General features: G+C 42.3%; 1 protein-coding gene across 3 annotated transcripts in view; it reads right to left on the minus strand.

Annotated features, from left to right (window-relative positions):
* LOC140738244 (solute carrier family 2, facilitated glucose transporter member 11-like) overlaps positions 1 to 15,073 on the minus strand; it is a 48,198-nt gene extending 33,125 nt beyond the window's left edge. For all 3 annotated transcript variants that reach the window (XM_073065392.1, XM_073065393.1, XM_073065391.1), the window contains exons 1-8: positions 14,951 to 15,073; positions 14,280 to 14,461; positions 12,266 to 12,373; positions 8,382 to 8,480; positions 8,136 to 8,296; positions 4,602 to 4,726; positions 3,197 to 3,326; positions 747 to 895 (exon numbers count right to left, since the gene is read on the minus strand). In XM_073065392.1, the coding sequence (XP_072921493.1) occupies positions 747 to 895; positions 3,197 to 3,326; positions 4,602 to 4,726; positions 8,136 to 8,296; positions 8,382 to 8,480; positions 12,266 to 12,274 (673 nt within the window). In that variant the 5' untranslated portion in view covers positions 12,275 to 12,373; positions 14,280 to 14,461; positions 14,951 to 15,073. The remainder of the gene's footprint in view (positions 1 to 746; positions 896 to 3,196; positions 3,327 to 4,601; positions 4,727 to 8,135; positions 8,297 to 8,381; positions 8,481 to 12,265; positions 12,374 to 14,279; positions 14,462 to 14,950) is intronic.
* Positions 15,074 to 18,065: the final 2,992 nt, after the last annotated feature.

An 18,065-nucleotide genomic window follows, 5' to 3' on the forward strand; every position in this document is an offset into this window, starting at 1 on the left:
CAGAGAGAGTGAATTTATTTAGGGGATCCTTCAGTCTTCTCCATCAGCAAAATGGGAGAGTTGATAAGGGCATTTACTGTTACAGTACTGCACCTGAGGAAAGTTAGTGCAGTATTTACAAAGGGGATGAATACTTCATCAACTTCACAATTTTGGGTGTTTTAACTTTTAGTAAATTGTTAACAAGTTTTGGAAATGTTCTTTCCATTTCACATGATGCACATGCATCATAGATTAGTTTAGAAAATGCTACTTCAATATATTTCAAATTTAGAAAATGAGGCAGTAAATTGTGAAAATAGTTGTGGGAGCTAAATACTTTTTCAAGGTTCTGTATATGTCTTAATATCAAGTGAAGCTGCAGAAGAATATCAGAAATAGGAGCAGGAATAAGCTACTTGCCCCTCTCTTCACAACTGATCTATGCTGGCCTCAAATCCTCCTTGATTGCAGTTCCCCCATAACCTTCAAAAATCTGAAAGAGGTCACAACAGTAAATGCCCTTATCGTCTCATAGGTAAAATGACCAGTCCATAGAGTACATGAAGACCAGCAGATGAGGTATCAAAGAGCTGGTTGATCCCACTGGACCCATTCACCATCAAGACAAAGCTTTCTGCACTAGAAAATGAAAGCAGTTTCTTTTACAATAGTACAAGTCATGCCTCTGATCACTGGCTATTCCAGCTTTCTCCATGATCCCTAAGCCAAAGAATAATGGCGTATATTCTCTTAGCATTTCTCACCTTTCATGCACATATCCTTGTCCTCCCTGTCGATCAGCAAGTACCTGGGACTTTCTGGGCACCATGGAAGAATGGCGAGCTGGATTAGAGCTGGTACTGCAGAGGCTGACAGCAGGATGGGCCATGTTTCTTCTCTGCCCAATACCTCACTGCAAGCATAATTATAAAATGACTTCACTTGCTTAAGAATACAAATAGTACAGCCAACCAACACAGTAACAGCATGTGAAAAGGATCACCAGAGAGTACATCAGTGGTGCTGGGTCTGTTGCCATTTGTCATTTATATTAATGATCTGGATGACAATATGGTAAACTGGAGCAGCAAATTTACAGGTGAGGCCAAGATTGTGGATGTACTGGAGGGTGAGGAAGACTAACAAAGCTTGCACTGGGTTCTGCACCAGCTGTAAAATAGCAGACGGATTTAATTGACACGTGTGAGATGCTGCACTTTGGGAGGGCCGACCAAGGTAGGTCTTACACAGTGAATAGTAGGGCACTGAGGAGTGTGGTACAACAGAGGGATCTGGGAATACAGGTCCGTACTTCCTTGAAAGCGGCGTCACAGGTAGATAGGATCATAAAGAATGCTTCTGTCACATCGGCCTTCATAAATCAAAGCATTGAGTACAAAAGATGGGATTGTTATATTGAAGTTGTGTAAGAGGCGAGGCCAAATTTGGAGTATTGTCTGCAATTTTGTTCACTCATCTACAGGAAAGATGCAAATATGATTGAAAGAATGTGGGAAAAAAATTTACAAGGATGTTGCCAGGACTTGATGACCTGAGTTATAGGGAAAGTTTGAATAATTTAGGATTTTATTCCCTACAGCATAGGAGATTGAGGGGATATTTGATAGGAGGTATACAAAATTATGAAGGGTATCGATAGGGTAAATGCAAGTAGGCTTGTCTACTAAGGTTAGTTGGAACTACAACTAGAGGTGATAGGTTAAGGATGAAAGGTGAAATGCTTAACAGGAACAGGAAAGGGATCTTCTTCACTCAGAGGGTAACGAGAGTGCGGAATGAGCTGCCAGCACAAGTGGTGGATGCAGGATCAGTTTCAATGTTTAAGAGAAATTTGGATGGGTTCATGGTTGAGGGGGATTTAGAGTTCTATGGTCTGCGTGCAGGTTGATGGGACGAGGCAGATTAATGGTTCAGCTTTTTGGCTCTCCTCCATTATGTCGTGTTTAAGCTTGGAGAAAATTAGAAAATTACATCTTTTAAATTTGAGCAAACCTGGCGACCTTTCATTCAATATTTTCATATGATTTAAATTTTCTTCTCTTTTACTTTTTTCCCACTTTTTTAAGTGATCTTTTTTCTTCATCTCCGTGATGTTTCAGATTTGACCGGAAGGATTTCCCCCCTTTTTTTTATACTTATATCCTCAAATGGAATGCCCAGACTTCTTTTTTTAGTTTTAGGTTAGTTTAGTGTTTTATTTCCTTCTCAATAATAGAAATTTTGAGGTTTTTTTCCACGAACTGTTAAGAGGAGCTTTTATACATTAGCTCAATATTAACTATATATGATTTTGCCAGTGTATACTCCTTTTTTATTGTACTTTTATTGAAATATGTATTTGATATAACTTCTCCTCTAATTTGTATTTGTCTTTGTATATACTTTTTAAAAATTTTTTATTGATTTAAAAATGAAATGAGATTAATGGTTCAGCACAGTCCAAGATGGGCTGAAGGGCCTGTTTCTGTGCTGTACTCTACCTAGGACAGGAATCTGGGAGTGTATTAAAGACTGGATTGTAATCTAATGCCACACAACTGTTAGTGAGCACAATGAATAGCACAGCAGGATTCTCTGGGGTTGGACAGATTGCACATTTATACTTTAGGGTGTAGCTGTAGCTTTCTCAGTTCTTAATCAAAAGTTCACATGTTGCAGGGATACAAAGTAAGAAGATCTCATTTTTGGTGCCTTCATCTTTTCAATTAACTTACTTAGCAAATGACTGCATTTAAATAACATTTTTAAAAAATATAATCAAACATTCAGGGCTGTTCACGGAAATTGTTATCGAGCACAGTTTGACAATGAGTACACACGAAGGTGACAGATGAGGCAACCAAAACCTCTGCCACAGTAGGAACATCCTAAAGAAATAGAGACACAAAGAGAGATGGAAAGGTTTCCTGAGCAAATTCCAGAGTTTGGGCACAGACCTTAATGTTTAGTTCCTGGGTGTACTGGGGCAGAGGAGCAGAGGGAAAAAAAGGATCAGCCATGATTGAATGGTGGAGCCCTCGGTGGGCCAGACTCGATGGGCCAGATGGCCTAATTCTGCTCCTGGGGCTTATGGTCTTACACTTCTCTTTACAACTACATTGTGAGCAATAGATTTTATTCAGGTTTTGACAAGAGCATTTAGGTACACTAGAGCAGTTATCTATATTGTAAATAAGGAAATAATTGAACTTACCTAAGGCCTAAAGCTTGTCCAATCACTAAACCTGCTGCAGTGAACGGAGCGTATGACAAGGCCACTATGCCTCGTATCTTCTTTGGTGCACTTTCACCAAGGTACATGGGGATGATATTATGTCCCACACCTCAAGAATAAAAGCAAATGTTAGCTGCATGAGGTACAGATTTTAAAACAACAAATTTTACAACATCAGTGATATTAAACCTGATTCTGGCAGAGATACTGAGCCCAACAGAATTGGATATTTCAATCTACTTTTTATTTCTAGTTTTCCCCAAGTACAATTTTCCACTGCTATGTTCTACCTATAAACAACCCACTGGCTTTACAACTTGTGTGTCAGCTTTTGTAAATCATCTGGACTTCTTTTAACCTTTCTTCCTCCTTGATGGAGCTTTTCCCTGGCTCTACTGATGCTGTAAGGGAAGATGGTTCCTCACGCAAAGTCTTAATGTTAATCCATTTAACCACATGGAGGGGAAAGAGATCACATCACGGTCCAATGTCCAGAGAAACCCCACTTCCAGCAGTTTCAGAGGGCATTGATCATGATTGTGAACAACAATTCCAACAGAATTTACACAGTTCATACAAAACTACAGCACACGATGTCTGCACCAAATATGATGCCACGTTAAACCAAATATCTTCAACCTGCAACTTATCCTCCTCATCCTCAGGTCAACTGCTCCTGATGACTTTTAAATCTGGAAATTCCATACAAGGAGAAGTAGATTGTCTCACAGCAGACCAGAAAAGAGCAAAGGGTCACTGTGGCTGAGGTTTAATAAAATTAACAGCAGATGTTTTTTTTCCACATTGCCCTACAACATTAAGGGAGGCCATTTGTCCCAGCAAGTCCATGCCAGCTCTCAGAACAACCCTCTCAATCACATTCACTCACTTGCTTCTCTCTTACATGTTCAGTAACCTCTCCCTGAACCTCCGATTTCCCATTTCACACAAAGTAGCCAACTAACCAACATGTCCAACTAACCAACCAACATATATATGGTTATATATGTCAATGGGGAAATGAGAGGGAACCAGAGCACTTGGGGGAAACCCACACAGACAGAGGAAGAACGTGCAAACTCCACACAGACAGTGCCAGAGATCAGCACTCAACCCACCTAGTTATACACCACGCCACCCATTACGAAGATATTCTCAAATGGGATAGAGTATCAAACTTTAAAATCAGCCACCGCAGTGTATCCAAATTACATGAACAAATTAAAGAACTGGTTAACTTACCACAAAATTTAATTGAACGTAAGATTTCAATAACTTGTAAGAAAACTGTGGTGCGAGAGCAATCCCTACCCCATTCCCATGGCCACACCAGCCTACAACATGCGTGAATGAAAACCTAATATCCCAAAGCAAAAGTGACCACCTGAGCTTATTCCAGTAAAAAATCTCCCGATTAAAATCATTTCAAAGGATTTGGCCGTCTTGCTCAGTCCCATCAGCAAAGTACCAACGAGCACAAAAATATTGCTCAGTAGCAGCGAGTCCCTCCTGAGAGAAGAGAAATGGAAATCAGTTAGTAAAATGTGTTGGCAGTGTCGTTATGTTGATTATAGCAGCAAACATGTTCTGCTTAGAGCTAGTTACTTCATACTGCAAGCTTACTCTTTTGAATGGCAGTCTTGTCTCGCTAACAACATAGAACACAAAGAGTACAGCCAGTAACAGGCCCTTCAGTCAGTAATGTAGTGCAGAACTAAATTAGTAATCAAATGCCCAAGTAAACTAATCCCTCCTCCCTAAGCAATGCTCCCGTCCTAATTCATGCGCCAATTTACGAGCGTCTTAGAATGTCGCCAGAAATCCATTCACCAGCCTTTCACAATAGTAATAAATCCTGAACAATTTTCAGCAAAATACTTGATAACAAGTACGTGAGAAAATGCAATCTGAAGTAGGCTACTCAGCATCCCCCAACCCATTCAAATATTAATGCTCAAAATCATCTATGCCAATTCCCTATAGTACTTAATTCACTAAAATATTTAAAAAGTATATCCCCAGTGATCCAGACTCTACAAGCCTCAGGAGTAGAGAACTCTAGAGATTCATCATTCTCTGTGAGAAGTTGTTCCTGTGGAGTTAAAACCTTGTAACCATCTCCCCTTGTTCAAGATTTTCCCACTATGACATCTACTACCCTGTTGTGCTAAGGGTCTAGAATATTTCAATAAGATCACCCATTTTCCTAAATTCTGCAGAAAATTTCATTTGCCATGTGACAGGATAAGTCTCTCACCTCAGGAATTAGCCTAATGAATCTCCTTTTCATTGTCTCTATAATGCTTTCTTAAATAACACCAAATCAGTTGTGGCCTCACCAGTACAATGCATAATTATTATCAATACTTCTGTTTCTAATACACCCCCTCTTGCAGTAAAGGCCAACATGGCATTTGCCTTCCTAAGCCATTACTGTACCTGTCTGCTAATGTCCTACCATCCATACACAGGAACACTCAGATCCTTCTGTACTTCATTCATCTACAGTCTTTCCCAAACCATCAAAAGAGATGATATTCACTTGAGTCGGTGATGGACTAATTTACTCACACAGATGAGACAAGGGAACATCTCACAGATCTCTAGCAAATCACCAAGGATAAAACAGATGGTACAAAGTCAGGTTTGGCAAGAAGAGTATGCATATGCAAGACAAGTTTTCTCACTGTACGTCGATACATGTGACAATAACACTACAATTTAGCATTCATATTGTCATAGGTATGACTGTTGATTTATAAAGGACTGCCAGAGATCTGTACGTAGATTAAACCGTGTCATCATCCAGCAAGTTGTGTAAAATCAGTTAGAGTTAAAGAGAACTGAACAGGTGAGTATCATTTAAGGTTTAAAGGGAATTGTGTTAATGGAAATAGCAGATTAATATCTAATGGGGGTGTAGCTTCAATGAACTATTAAAGGAAAATTGGAGTATTATGATCTTTGACCTGTTATACCCCATCTGGAAGGTTTCAGATCAGATTCAGAACGTGCAGTATCAGTGACCTATTGCAGAAAAAATGTCACATTTACCAATCAGTTACCTGCAAAAGACCTTTCTGGAGGACAAGGAAGGAGCAAAAGAAGGAATATTACCACCCTATCCTTCAAAGTCCATGAAGGTAGCATAATCTCAATACCCAAATGACAACAGATTTTCATAAACAACTGCTCATGAAAGTGAAAGGTGTGAGAAGAGAAAATAATTACGAACATATGGAGTAAAAAGTCAGAGACAAACAAACAAATAATATTTTCCCTACAAACTAAGCTCAATCTGAACTTTAATTTGACAGATACAGGATGGTCACTAGCAACACCAGGCAATTATGTTTTCATACAATTCATAGCTAGATAGGTATCTTATGGATAGGAGAATCAAGGGATATGGGGACAAGGCAGGAACCGGGTATTGATAGGAATTGATCAGCCATGATCTCAAAATGGCGGTGCAGGCTCGAAGGGCCGAATGGTCTACTTCTGCACCTATTGTCTATTGTCTATTATCTATAACTGTACTGTAATTCACTGGTGCTCAGACATGTCTTGAACTTTCTAGAGTGTTGTTAAATGACATGGAAGGTGAAAACATTCACACTGGCCTCCAGAGCATTGGTTTCCAAAGTTGGGGCAAGACTCTTGAGCTGATTGTGGGGCAGTAAAAACAGGGCCACTATATCTGCTCTTTCAAATAAATGCCAGCCCACACTTGGCAGATCTTATTGCTGGGTGTCATTGTTGAACTTCATACTTGACAAGACTTGTGCAAGCTAGGGGAGTGAAGTAAGAGGAACTGTGTCACCCAACTTCCTAACCTCGATTAGCTCACTCTTTCTTGCTCAAGTAACATTCTCAGCTGCCAACTAGCAGTGGGAGAGAGAAATAGGCCACTTCAACAAACTCACTGAGGACAATTTAAATCCCCAAAAGCAGCTGGTTTTGGGTTGGGTAAGATGTAAAGGATTTCTGAATCCAAACTGTTGTGAACTCTCCCAGTTCCAGTTTTAACAAGTGTGGGAAAGAGCAGCAATCAACTAACTTGCCCAAAGTGGTTGCTCGATATTTTATTGAGGCTGCTAGTGATTAGTCAGCTATCTCAGGCCAAGGATGAAAAAATAAACACCAAGAAGTTACATGGACCTGTACCACCTTCCAGAGTAAGCAGGCTTCCCATTCCTCCATCCCTGCATTCACCATTCCAAACTCTAGACATTTGTTCCAACATTGGACCTGTCCGTGCCTCCCCTTTATGCACCACAAGTATTCTGTGCCAACTTTGAGTACTTGTGAATTTTCCGTTCAAATATCTATCATCATGAAATTGGACCAGGCATTGACTGCCATAGTTCACCTTAACAGAGGTTTTGGTTCCCATCCAATTTTGTTGATCACATGATGTCAATGTGTTGGCTTCATTTTAATAATGTAATGACAGAAGATGGATCAACAGAACACACAGTACAACCTTCATAAATAACAGCCAAAAAACTAAATTAGTGAAACCTACAGAGATTACAGTCACTCCCTGTAATATTGTGTTTATATACAGCCCTGTTTAAAAAAGAAACTCAGTAGTAGCAACCCTTTATAGGTTATAGTAGAGGTCAGCAGACCCTCCATCTATGGCCACAATGCTGTACTGATTGATCCATGTGCTGTTACTCCCTCCCCTCCTCATTTCCCATTACTCCTAGATTCCATCGGCACCATGGCTTCCTCAGGGAAAAGGCGTGGTGTTGGAACAACCTTAAGCCAGCCACAGAAGAAGAATTAGAAATTTGCCTGGCTCTTGGTCCACATTCACAAATCAACATTTTGCCGTGGGAAGGTCCTTCTACCACTCATAACACATAATGATAGGTAATAGTTAAGCCAACATTCCTACTGTAGCTCCTACCTGCCACAGGTTATAGCCATGGGTCCAGCAATAAGGGCACCGACCAATCCTCCAACGCAGAAGGCAGTTATGATGATAGTCCAGAACAATGTGATTACTCCACTTTCCAGAGGTTTGCCGTAACGCTCGATCCAGGTTTCATTGATGAACATTTGAATAAACTGCAACATTGAATTAAAACAAAGTACAGTGTTGATTCTGCAAGTGCTACCAATCATTTCAAGTTGACCATAGCTCTGGACTCACGGTTGTTGGTGCGTTAATGATCGTCATGTTCAACCCAGACTGGAAGGTACCACCAATACAGGCAGCAAAGATGGTCAGGAGGAGACCCCTCATTTGCAGCTAAAAGGAACAAAAAAGAAAATGGAAAGGATTACTTCCCAGCAAGCTTTTCCACACCTACACTCAGAGTTTCACTAACATTATCGCCAAAACAACATCTCAGGTGATCTGTCCTTCTCCATACTTATTATTCACAATTTTGCAAGTAGTCAAGTGTGAGTGGGTCACAACCTTATGGAAGATGTAAACACAAAGCACACTGCAGATGCTGTGGTCAAATCAAGACATACAAAAAGGCTGGATGAACTCAGCATGTCGAGCAGCATCCGTTGAAAAGAGCAGTCAGCGTTTCAGGCCGAGACGTCCCTGACCTGTCTTATGACAGGTTTACCCCATCAGAAGCAAGTGGACTTGGCGCTGACTGTGTTACTGCCTGCTACAGAAAGGCAGGGTCAGTGCGCAAAGGCAGTGTGTAGTCTAACAGAAAAGACTGTCTTGGATGTATCTCTTGCAATCAAAGACCCTGCTGGACATTGGTAATGTAAAATGGTGCAAGTCTGTTTCCTTTGTTTATTGGTGAGACAGACAGTGAGTCGAGCCGTGCGGCCTCAGTTGTAGCACAGACTTGGCCTCAGGCCGTGGGCTTGCCTGTTGTAGCAATTCAGCACTGGAGACACTGAAGGCAGTGCAGTGAGGGGTCCAGGTTGAGTTGAGGCAGGACCCTCCCATCCGTGCTGCCATCCCACGTTCAGTCGGTGGAAGGACAAGCCGGATTGTGTACATACGTTCATTTGCGGACTGTTGAAAACTGCTTGTTCTTGCCGATAACACCCATCCACCATCAATTTACAAGACATACTTCTCAGTGACTTGGGCCAATTAATATTTTTTGTGCAACTCTATGTTTACTTGCTATCCTATATGTGCTGTGTGCTGTTTATGACTGTTGGTACTGTGTTTTGCACCTTGGCCCTGGAGGGACGCTGTTTTATTTGGCTGTGTTCATGTGTATTCTTGTCTGGTTGAATGACAATTATACCACTTGCAGGGATAAACCAGGCAGAAAACTTATCAATAACAGGGAAGATCTTAGAAAGTAATCTGAGAAGCAGGATTGAAAGATAGATAAAATAGACATAGCCAGCATAGTTTTGTTGTGAGGGTGGGGCAGTTTGACTCAATTTTTGGAAAAAATATGTGACTGTCTCCTATTGATTATAGGAGGCAGGATTTTTGCGTGTTTGGAAGCTTCTGGCGAGTGAAGCACACAGTTTTCTCACTGCTATACACATTAATGATTTAGATATGAACGTAGCAGGCATGATTTGTGTTTGCGATATTGGTGATGTTTTTGATAAATGAGAGTGGTTAAATGTTGCAGAACAAAGGCAGATGGAATTTAATCTTGGTAAGTGTGGTGTGATGCATTTTTGAGGGCTGGTCAGACTAGGCCATGCAGAATAAATGGCAAAACCCCAGTGAGTACTGAGGAACAAATAGACCTTGGTGTAAACATCCAAGGATACTTGTAGATATCAGCACATATAGAGAAGGTGAAGGCGGCACATGGTACAATTACCTTCATTAATTGAAAACAAAAGAGCAAGGAGGTTATGATACATTTGTCAGGCCAAAGATGAAGCACTGTGTACAGGTCTGGTCATCACACCATAGGAAGAATGTAATTGCATTGGAGAGGATGCAGAAGAGATTCACCAGGATTTCAGTTCCAAGGGTGGACTAGGCTGGGTTTGCTTTCCTTGGGATGAATGAAGCATGCAAAATTACACGGGTGTATATAGGGAAGAAAATGAGAAACATTTCCTCACAGCAGAGTTGTCTGAAACTATAGCCTTAAGTTTAGAGGAAACATATTTTTCACCCAGTATGGTTAGAATATGGAACATACTGACTGGATAGTGGAGGCAGTTAATCCTAAAATATCATACTGAGTTCTTGCATCACCAAGGCTTACAAGGCTATAGACCAAGTACTGGCAAATGAAATTAGTATAGATGGTCAACACGGTCACATTGAGCTGAAGGCCCATTACTGAGTTCTATGAACATGACTCATATGCAAAATTGGTGGCTCACAGTGCTGATAATGGATCAAACATTGTAAAATCCTTAATACATCAAAAGAAACAGAGAAGCAAATAATGAACATGTACAATTTTGACATGAAAACTTCATGATTCTTGCTCATCTCATCTATACAAAGGGAAGAGCAACTGAATGATAATCTCACAGTCCCCACCTTACTCAGTACAAGATTAAACCCCGAATATTAACATCTCGACTCCTCTAACATGTGGTCCGTGGGTGACAACAAAACACTCCGACAGTACAGAAGCAATCACCTTAACTGATGGTAAATGAGAAGGGAAGGAAAATTCATGTCAAGCTGGTTAAAGTTTTAACCCAATCTTGTATCTTTCCAAAACTGTGCTTAGCAGTACGATGTAAAAAAAAACATTGACCCTTATCAGCTGTTAGATTTAATAATCTAGTATTTACATAACAACATTTTTGCTCTATTTCACTAAAAGCAATTTTACTTCACGACAATCAAATATACAACTAACTTTTACTGAAATGGCCCAATTGATATTATAAACAGGAGGGAATGCCCCAAACTTTGTGACAGAGTTTTAGTGGTTACTCTGCAGCACGGAGATGGACTTGCCAATTACAAAACCAGATTATTTAGACAGCAAATACAGTCAAAATTGTGATAGTCATTGGTGAAATTGGGAAGGCAATAAACTGCTTAAGCGATAGGTAAGTGTAACAAAAGTATTTTAAAATTCATTCCTTGTTATTTTAGGATACAGCAGCAAGAGGTATTCGCAAACAAAGGAGGCAGCATTGTAGGGGTTTTAAAGACAATCAGAAATTGCTTTATTAGAGTGAAACAAAGAATTAAATACAGAAAGTGAGAAAAAGGGCTCTCACTCAGCAGTAGTCATAATCTAACCTAGAAAACTTCCACTTGCGCAAAGAAATTGCGTAAACATTTACCCCTGCACTTTTCCTGACAAATACATTTTTTGCCACTATCTATGTTCAAGACTGGCAACTGGTACTCACACTACTTTCTCAAAACATTATCACATCCCAGACTAACATCATTTTGTCTTACAAGCATCCACTTGCGGTTAGCCATTTTAGCGTATACCAAGGAGGAATCAAATTTAACTCTTTCTTCACAGTACAGCGACAGTACACAAGAGTGGTTATATCATAAGGAGTGAATACAGAACAGTAACTTACAATAAGCCACTGTTTCATTAATGAATTATCAGGGAGAAAATTAAAAGCTAGTGATAAATCTCCTATTCTTGCCTGTAAATGTAGTGCGGGGGGTGGGGGGGAAGCAGGCTCTAAATGCGATTGGGCAGACTGCAGCACAGTGGGAAGGAACAATGCACGTGAAGTTCCAGTACAAGAGCAAAGAGGGTGGTGTGTTTTCTGTTCACATCACACTCACCCTTCCACATCCAATTCATGACTACAATTATCCACAGGACAACCATGCTACCAATGTCTCAGGAATGGTTCATGGCTCAAAAATGGTCTTTCACTAAAACGTTCCCTGAACAAAGCTCAACGACGCAAAAAATGGACAAAATCCTTTATTCCACAGAGAGAATAAAGGATTTTGCCCACCTTTGAGCCATGAAACATTTGGTCCATAATAATTCAAAAGACATCTGACTTTTCAAATGGCATTTCTAATACATTTTCTATTTCTTCCATGCATTACTTTAATGTTATTGTTCTGACATCACCACTCAATGTAATTTATAGTAATTTCCATCAATAATTGTACAAATAACTTACCAAATCCATTTATAGACTTTTTCTGCAAGATGGTTAGGTGAGAAGTCAAGATTTAAGGAAGTGGTAGCATCAAGCAGCAGGAAAATCAAGCCTCCTTTATAGAGTGACCTGTTGTATTAAAGACAAAACACTTGAACTTGAGATAGACGTTGAACACTACCTGATCCTCAAAGCCGTAATGTGCATTCCCTCCACTGCTCAACATCCACTGAATGGGTGATAAAGATGAAAAATAACATACTCCTCCACATTAAAATCACCAGCTAAACATTCCTCCAGTATATCAGCCCATTGTGTTTCTTATTACATAGATTTATATTTCTTATAATGACACAAGAGACCCTTTGACCAATCCCATAAGTCCCATTTTCCCTCTTTATTTCCCAGAACCCCTGCAGCTTGTTTCCCCTCACACCATTTACACACTGAATGGTGACTACACACCATTAACACACTGAATGGTGACTACACACCATTAACACACTGAATGGTGACTACACACCATTTACACACTGAATGGGGACTACACACCATTTACACACTGAATGGTGACTACACACCATTAACACACTGAATGGTGGCTACACACCATTTACACACTGAATGGTGGCTACACACCATTAACACACTGAATGGTGACTACACACCATTAACACACTGAATGGTGACTACACACCATTAACACACTGAATGGTGACTACACACCATTAACACACTGAATGGTGATTACACACCATTTACACACTGAATGGTGACTACACACCATTAACACACTGAATGGTGGCTACACACCATTAACACACTGAATGGTGGCTACACACCATGAACACACTGAATGGTGGCTACACACCATTAACACACTGAATGGTGGCTACACACCATTAACACACTGAATGGTGACTACACACCATTAACACACTGAATGGTGACTACACACCATTTACACACTGAATGGTGACTACACACCATTAACACACTGAATGGTGACTACACACCATTTACACACTGAATGGTGACTACACACCATTAACACACTGAATGGTGACTACACACCATTTACACACTGAATGGTGACTACACGCCATTAACACACTGAATGGTGACTACACCATTAACACACTGAATGGTGACTACACCATTAACACACTGAATGGTGACTACACACCATTAACACACTGAATGGTGACTACACACCATTAACACACTGAATGGTGACTACACACCATTTACACACTGAATGGTGACTACACACCATTAACACACTGAATGGTGACTACACACCATTAACACACTGAATGGTGACTACACACCATTTACACACTGAATGGTGACTACACACCATTAACACACTGAATGGTGACTACACACCATTTACACACTGAATGGTGACTACACACCATGAACACACTGAATGGTGATTATACAGTAGTCGCATGCTATTAAATTGTCAACAAGTGGGAGAAAACTGGAACCCCCAAAGGAACTTTTTGGCTACAAGAACATGTGTAACTCTGCACAGACAGTGCCTGAGAAGCAAACTCTAATCTCTGGAACTGTCAGACAGTAAGACTAACCCAACTCCAACGTAGAAATGTCTTTTAGAGATACTTGTGAAAGAGGTGTTCAATATGGCAGGAACCAAATTACTTGTGATGTGAATAGAAGGTAAAAGGAACTAAAATGACTTAAGTGAACCGAACAAACAGAGAAAAGGTCATTTGAACCTCTTCTACTGAGAGACAATCTGTACAAAAGGGATGGGTTGCATCTTAACTGGAGGGAAACCAATATCCTGGCTGAAAGAAACACAGGTAGATATTTCAAACTGTTTTGCCATGTAAAATACTTTTATATTTTCTAATGGTTTGTTAAGTAAAATCAAATATTTTAATATACTCCGAGATTTTTAAAACTTCTCAAGTAATATCGCCTTTGTTTAATGCACTCTAACAGATTTTAAGGATTACTGGTGGCTTTTTTGTGAAAAATTCTATAAAGTGTAAATATAACTTACTTCCTGGTTTGCCAGAAGGTCTGTTTCAGCTCAGTAACGCGTGTTTTCCCCGTCGGTGTGGTCTCGTCTTGACTGTCCGACCAGATGACTTCCAAGCCCGGGAATTTGGGAAACCACTCGAGAGAGATCAGGTTGTAACCTCAGCTCTTCACTACCGCCAACACACTGAAGAGGTGGAACGACTGGTAGAAATGCAGAGTGGTAAAAGGAGGAGGAGACATGGGAGACTGCAGATACCGTCAACTGGAGCAACGGGCAATGCGCAGAATAGCGACTATGGATGCAGAGGACCATCAGGACACGGGGTACTTGGGGGAATTGAGTCAGCACGCTTCTGTTGACTGGGTTACAGCCTCTGTCGCTGGACCTCTTCCATCATTGTCACTTTAGCATTCCTATGCGCACTACCTCGATTTGCACTATTCCGGTATTTTTGCGGTGGTCGCTATATTTATTACTTCCATGCTGTTTACAGTGTGAAGTGCACACGAACAAGGAATGCCATTGTGGGGGGTAGGGGGGGGTACCTGAATCTATTTCTACGGCCCTTCTCCATCACGGATACGGCGGGCTCGCTTCACCCGAGGTCGCCGGCCGGTGTACCGGTATCCCGGTGTCGGCCCCTCTCCCTCAATCCACGCTCAACCATCGCTGCAAGTCAGCAAACTCACCGGCATTCCTGACCCTGTTCACTTTGCTCCTCCTTGAGTTATTTCTCCCACTGATTTGTTGCCGTGTCAAGGGCTGCCTTATCCAGTCACCCGCTTGCCGTCGAGTCCGCGGGACAGGTGTGCAGAGTCGCAGCGCCGCCGTCAACCTCCGGACGGCAGGGGGCAGTGTCGCGGCACCGCCGTCATCCCCGGACGGCAGGGGGCAGTGTCGCAGCGCCGCCGTCAACCTCCGGACGGCAGGGGGCAGTGTCGTGGCGCCGCTGTCATCCTCCGGACGGCAGGGGTCAGTGTCGCGGCGCCGCCGTCATCCCCCGGACGGCAGGGGGCAGTGTCACGGCACCGCCGTCATCCTCCGGACGGCAGGGGGCAGTGTCGCGGCACCGCTGTCATCCCCCGGACGGCAGGGGGCAGTGTCACGGCACCGCCGTCATCCTCCGGACGGCAGGGGGCAGTGTCGCAGCGCCGCCGTCATCCCCGGACGGCAGGGGGCAGTGTCGTGGCGCCGCTGTCATCCTCCGGACGGCAGGGGTCAGTGTCGCGGCACCGCTGTCATCCTCCGGACGGCAGGGGGCAGTGTCGCGGCACCGCTGTCATCCCCGGACGGCAGGGGGCAGTGTCGCGGCGCCGCTGTCATCCTCCGGACGGCGCTGGAGTTGATAGGAAGTTAGGACAGCAGGACGTTTCATCTCCACAACTGCTTCGTGGTTCACCTGAATTTGTCGGACCATGCAGTTACCGTGGAAACGGGGTGTGATCGTCTCTCGGTGAGGCCCTGATGGAGAGTCTGGCCCGAAACGTCAACTGTTCACTCTTTTCTATAGATGCTGCCCGACCTGATCTGCAGCCGTCTTCCCTGTGAGAAGTTTGATTGTAACCGTTGTTGGGTCTCCTTGAAGCCCGCTGACATAGGTTTTTTAAAATTCAAAACAATCTTTATTATAAACAAAATATTTAAGTGAATAAACCGTGCAGTGCCTTTTAATTCTTTACTTTCAAAGGCAATGCGTTCATTACTGCTGTGTTACATTCCTACACGTCCATAGCACTGTTGCCACACGTGGCTGCCTGGGGTTGCATACGACTATGATAATTGAGGGACTTCCTCTTCCAATCTGGCCCATCCCTCTTCAGTAGCAGAAGAACCCTACACTGTTCTTTGCCCACCGAGCCCTCGCGGTGGCTGTGCCAAGCTTCAGGGCACCCCTCAGTTGTAACAGGGTTAGTTGTAACGCCCTTGGCTGCCTGGACATCAAGGGCAGTCGCACCCATCACTGCTCTAGATACCAGTTCCCTGGTCCACGTTTCGATTGAGTTAATGATGATTTCTGATACTGAGTGGCCCTGGAGAAACTGCATCTAGAACTGCAATCAGTTTACTATTGACACACGTGAAAAGCTTTCCTGCAATTCGTTCATACAGCTCAGATCCAGACATCCCACCCTGCAAAAACTCATTCAAGAAGGTAGCACCCCCCCCCCCCCCCGGTCAACCTCCAAGGGTGTATGTAAAACTTTGTTTAGTGATTTTGTCTAATCTGTAAAGCAAGTTGGGTATATGCAGAAAATGTGATATTAAAATATGTACTTATATTATCATGGAGTCTTTTTATTCAATTACAACTTTAAGCAAGTCTACAGGGAGTGTGACCCATCACATAGGATATCAATAGAGTAGCTCCTTCGCAGCTAGCCAGCTAGTTTAAATAACGTTAGCTATGCTAATGAACAAATGACACCTGTTAAACTCACCTCAACATGTCTTTTACATTTTAACCCACCATGAGCAATAGAGAAGTCACTGTTGCAAACAGTGCGGTGAGCAACACTGTCATTATTTTTGACCCCTATTAGGCAGGGGTACACTTTAGTGTAGTCTAGGGTGAAGTACGTTTTTTTAAATATTTTCTTTCTTTGGAACACTCTGCCATGGTGCTGCAGGACACTAAACTGAACTGATGGATAATGAGAGAGGTGGACTGTAAAGCCCACCCACAGAGAAAACTGATAGGTCTACTTAGCACAAAAAGAGACCAATCAGGATGCTTCCTCTCGCTCTCGCACTCACTCCTTCTCCCTCTCAAAAAAATCGATTTCCGGGACATTGTATATGATCTGCAGGTGTCAGGGAGCCGCGATCAATATGTGGGAGACTCCCGGACCTTCCGGAAGAGGTGGGATGTCTGCAGATCATTACACAGTGCATTGAGGTGGAACAGGGTAAAACAAAAGTGATCCAGAATTAAGTGTAACAGCTACAGAGGAAGTGCAGTACAGGTCAACAATAAGGTGCAAAAACATGAAGTAGATTTTGCGGTCAACAATCCAATTTATATCAGGAATTATTTAATAGTCCTCTAACTGCAGAGTCGAAGCTCCCCTTGAGTCCAGACAGTACATGCTTTCAGTCTTTTGTACCTTCTGCCTGCTGGAAGAGAGAATCCCCTCTCCATCAGGGCAACCCGGGTATTTGTGAGCAGGTTATTCAGGAGTGAATTATGCCATTAAGACCCTGCAAACCATAAGGTTTACCTGTACTTTACAGAACTCGTGGCAATTCTCCCCCCCCCCCCCACCCCCAGCAACTCTCCTCCCCAAATCTTCCCAACAATCCTTGGCTGCACGTGCCAAGCATGTAACTCTCAAGATGTTTTGAAGATTTAGGATTAAAATTTGGCTTTGAGGGTTTTATGGGACTGTTACCAGCACCTACCACCACCCCTGGCACACACCTGAATCAGAGACAGGTTTTTTATCACTAACATACAGTATGTTGTGAAATTTGTGGGTTTTGAGGCAGCAGTACAGTACAGTGCATAAAATATGCTATAGATAATAAGAAATATACTACATAAAACCGCAGAGTCATAAAGAAGTACATCACAGAAACAGGCCCTTTGGCCCATCTAGTCCATGCCAAAACCATTTAAGCCATCTACTCCCATCGATCTGCACTGGGACCTTGGCTCTCCCTGTACCTATCCAAACGTCTCTTAAACGTTGAAATCGAGCTCACATGCACCACTTGTGCAGGCAGCTCATCCACATTCTCAAGAACCTCTGACTGAAGAAGTTTCCCCTTGTGTTCCCCTTCAACTTTTCACCTTTAACCCATGAC

The sequence above is a fragment of the Hemitrygon akajei genome, chromosome 14 (assembly GCF_048418815.1).
Source record: "Hemitrygon akajei chromosome 14, sHemAka1.3, whole genome shotgun sequence".
NCBI lineage: Eukaryota > Metazoa > Chordata > Chondrichthyes > Myliobatiformes > Dasyatidae > Hemitrygon > Hemitrygon akajei.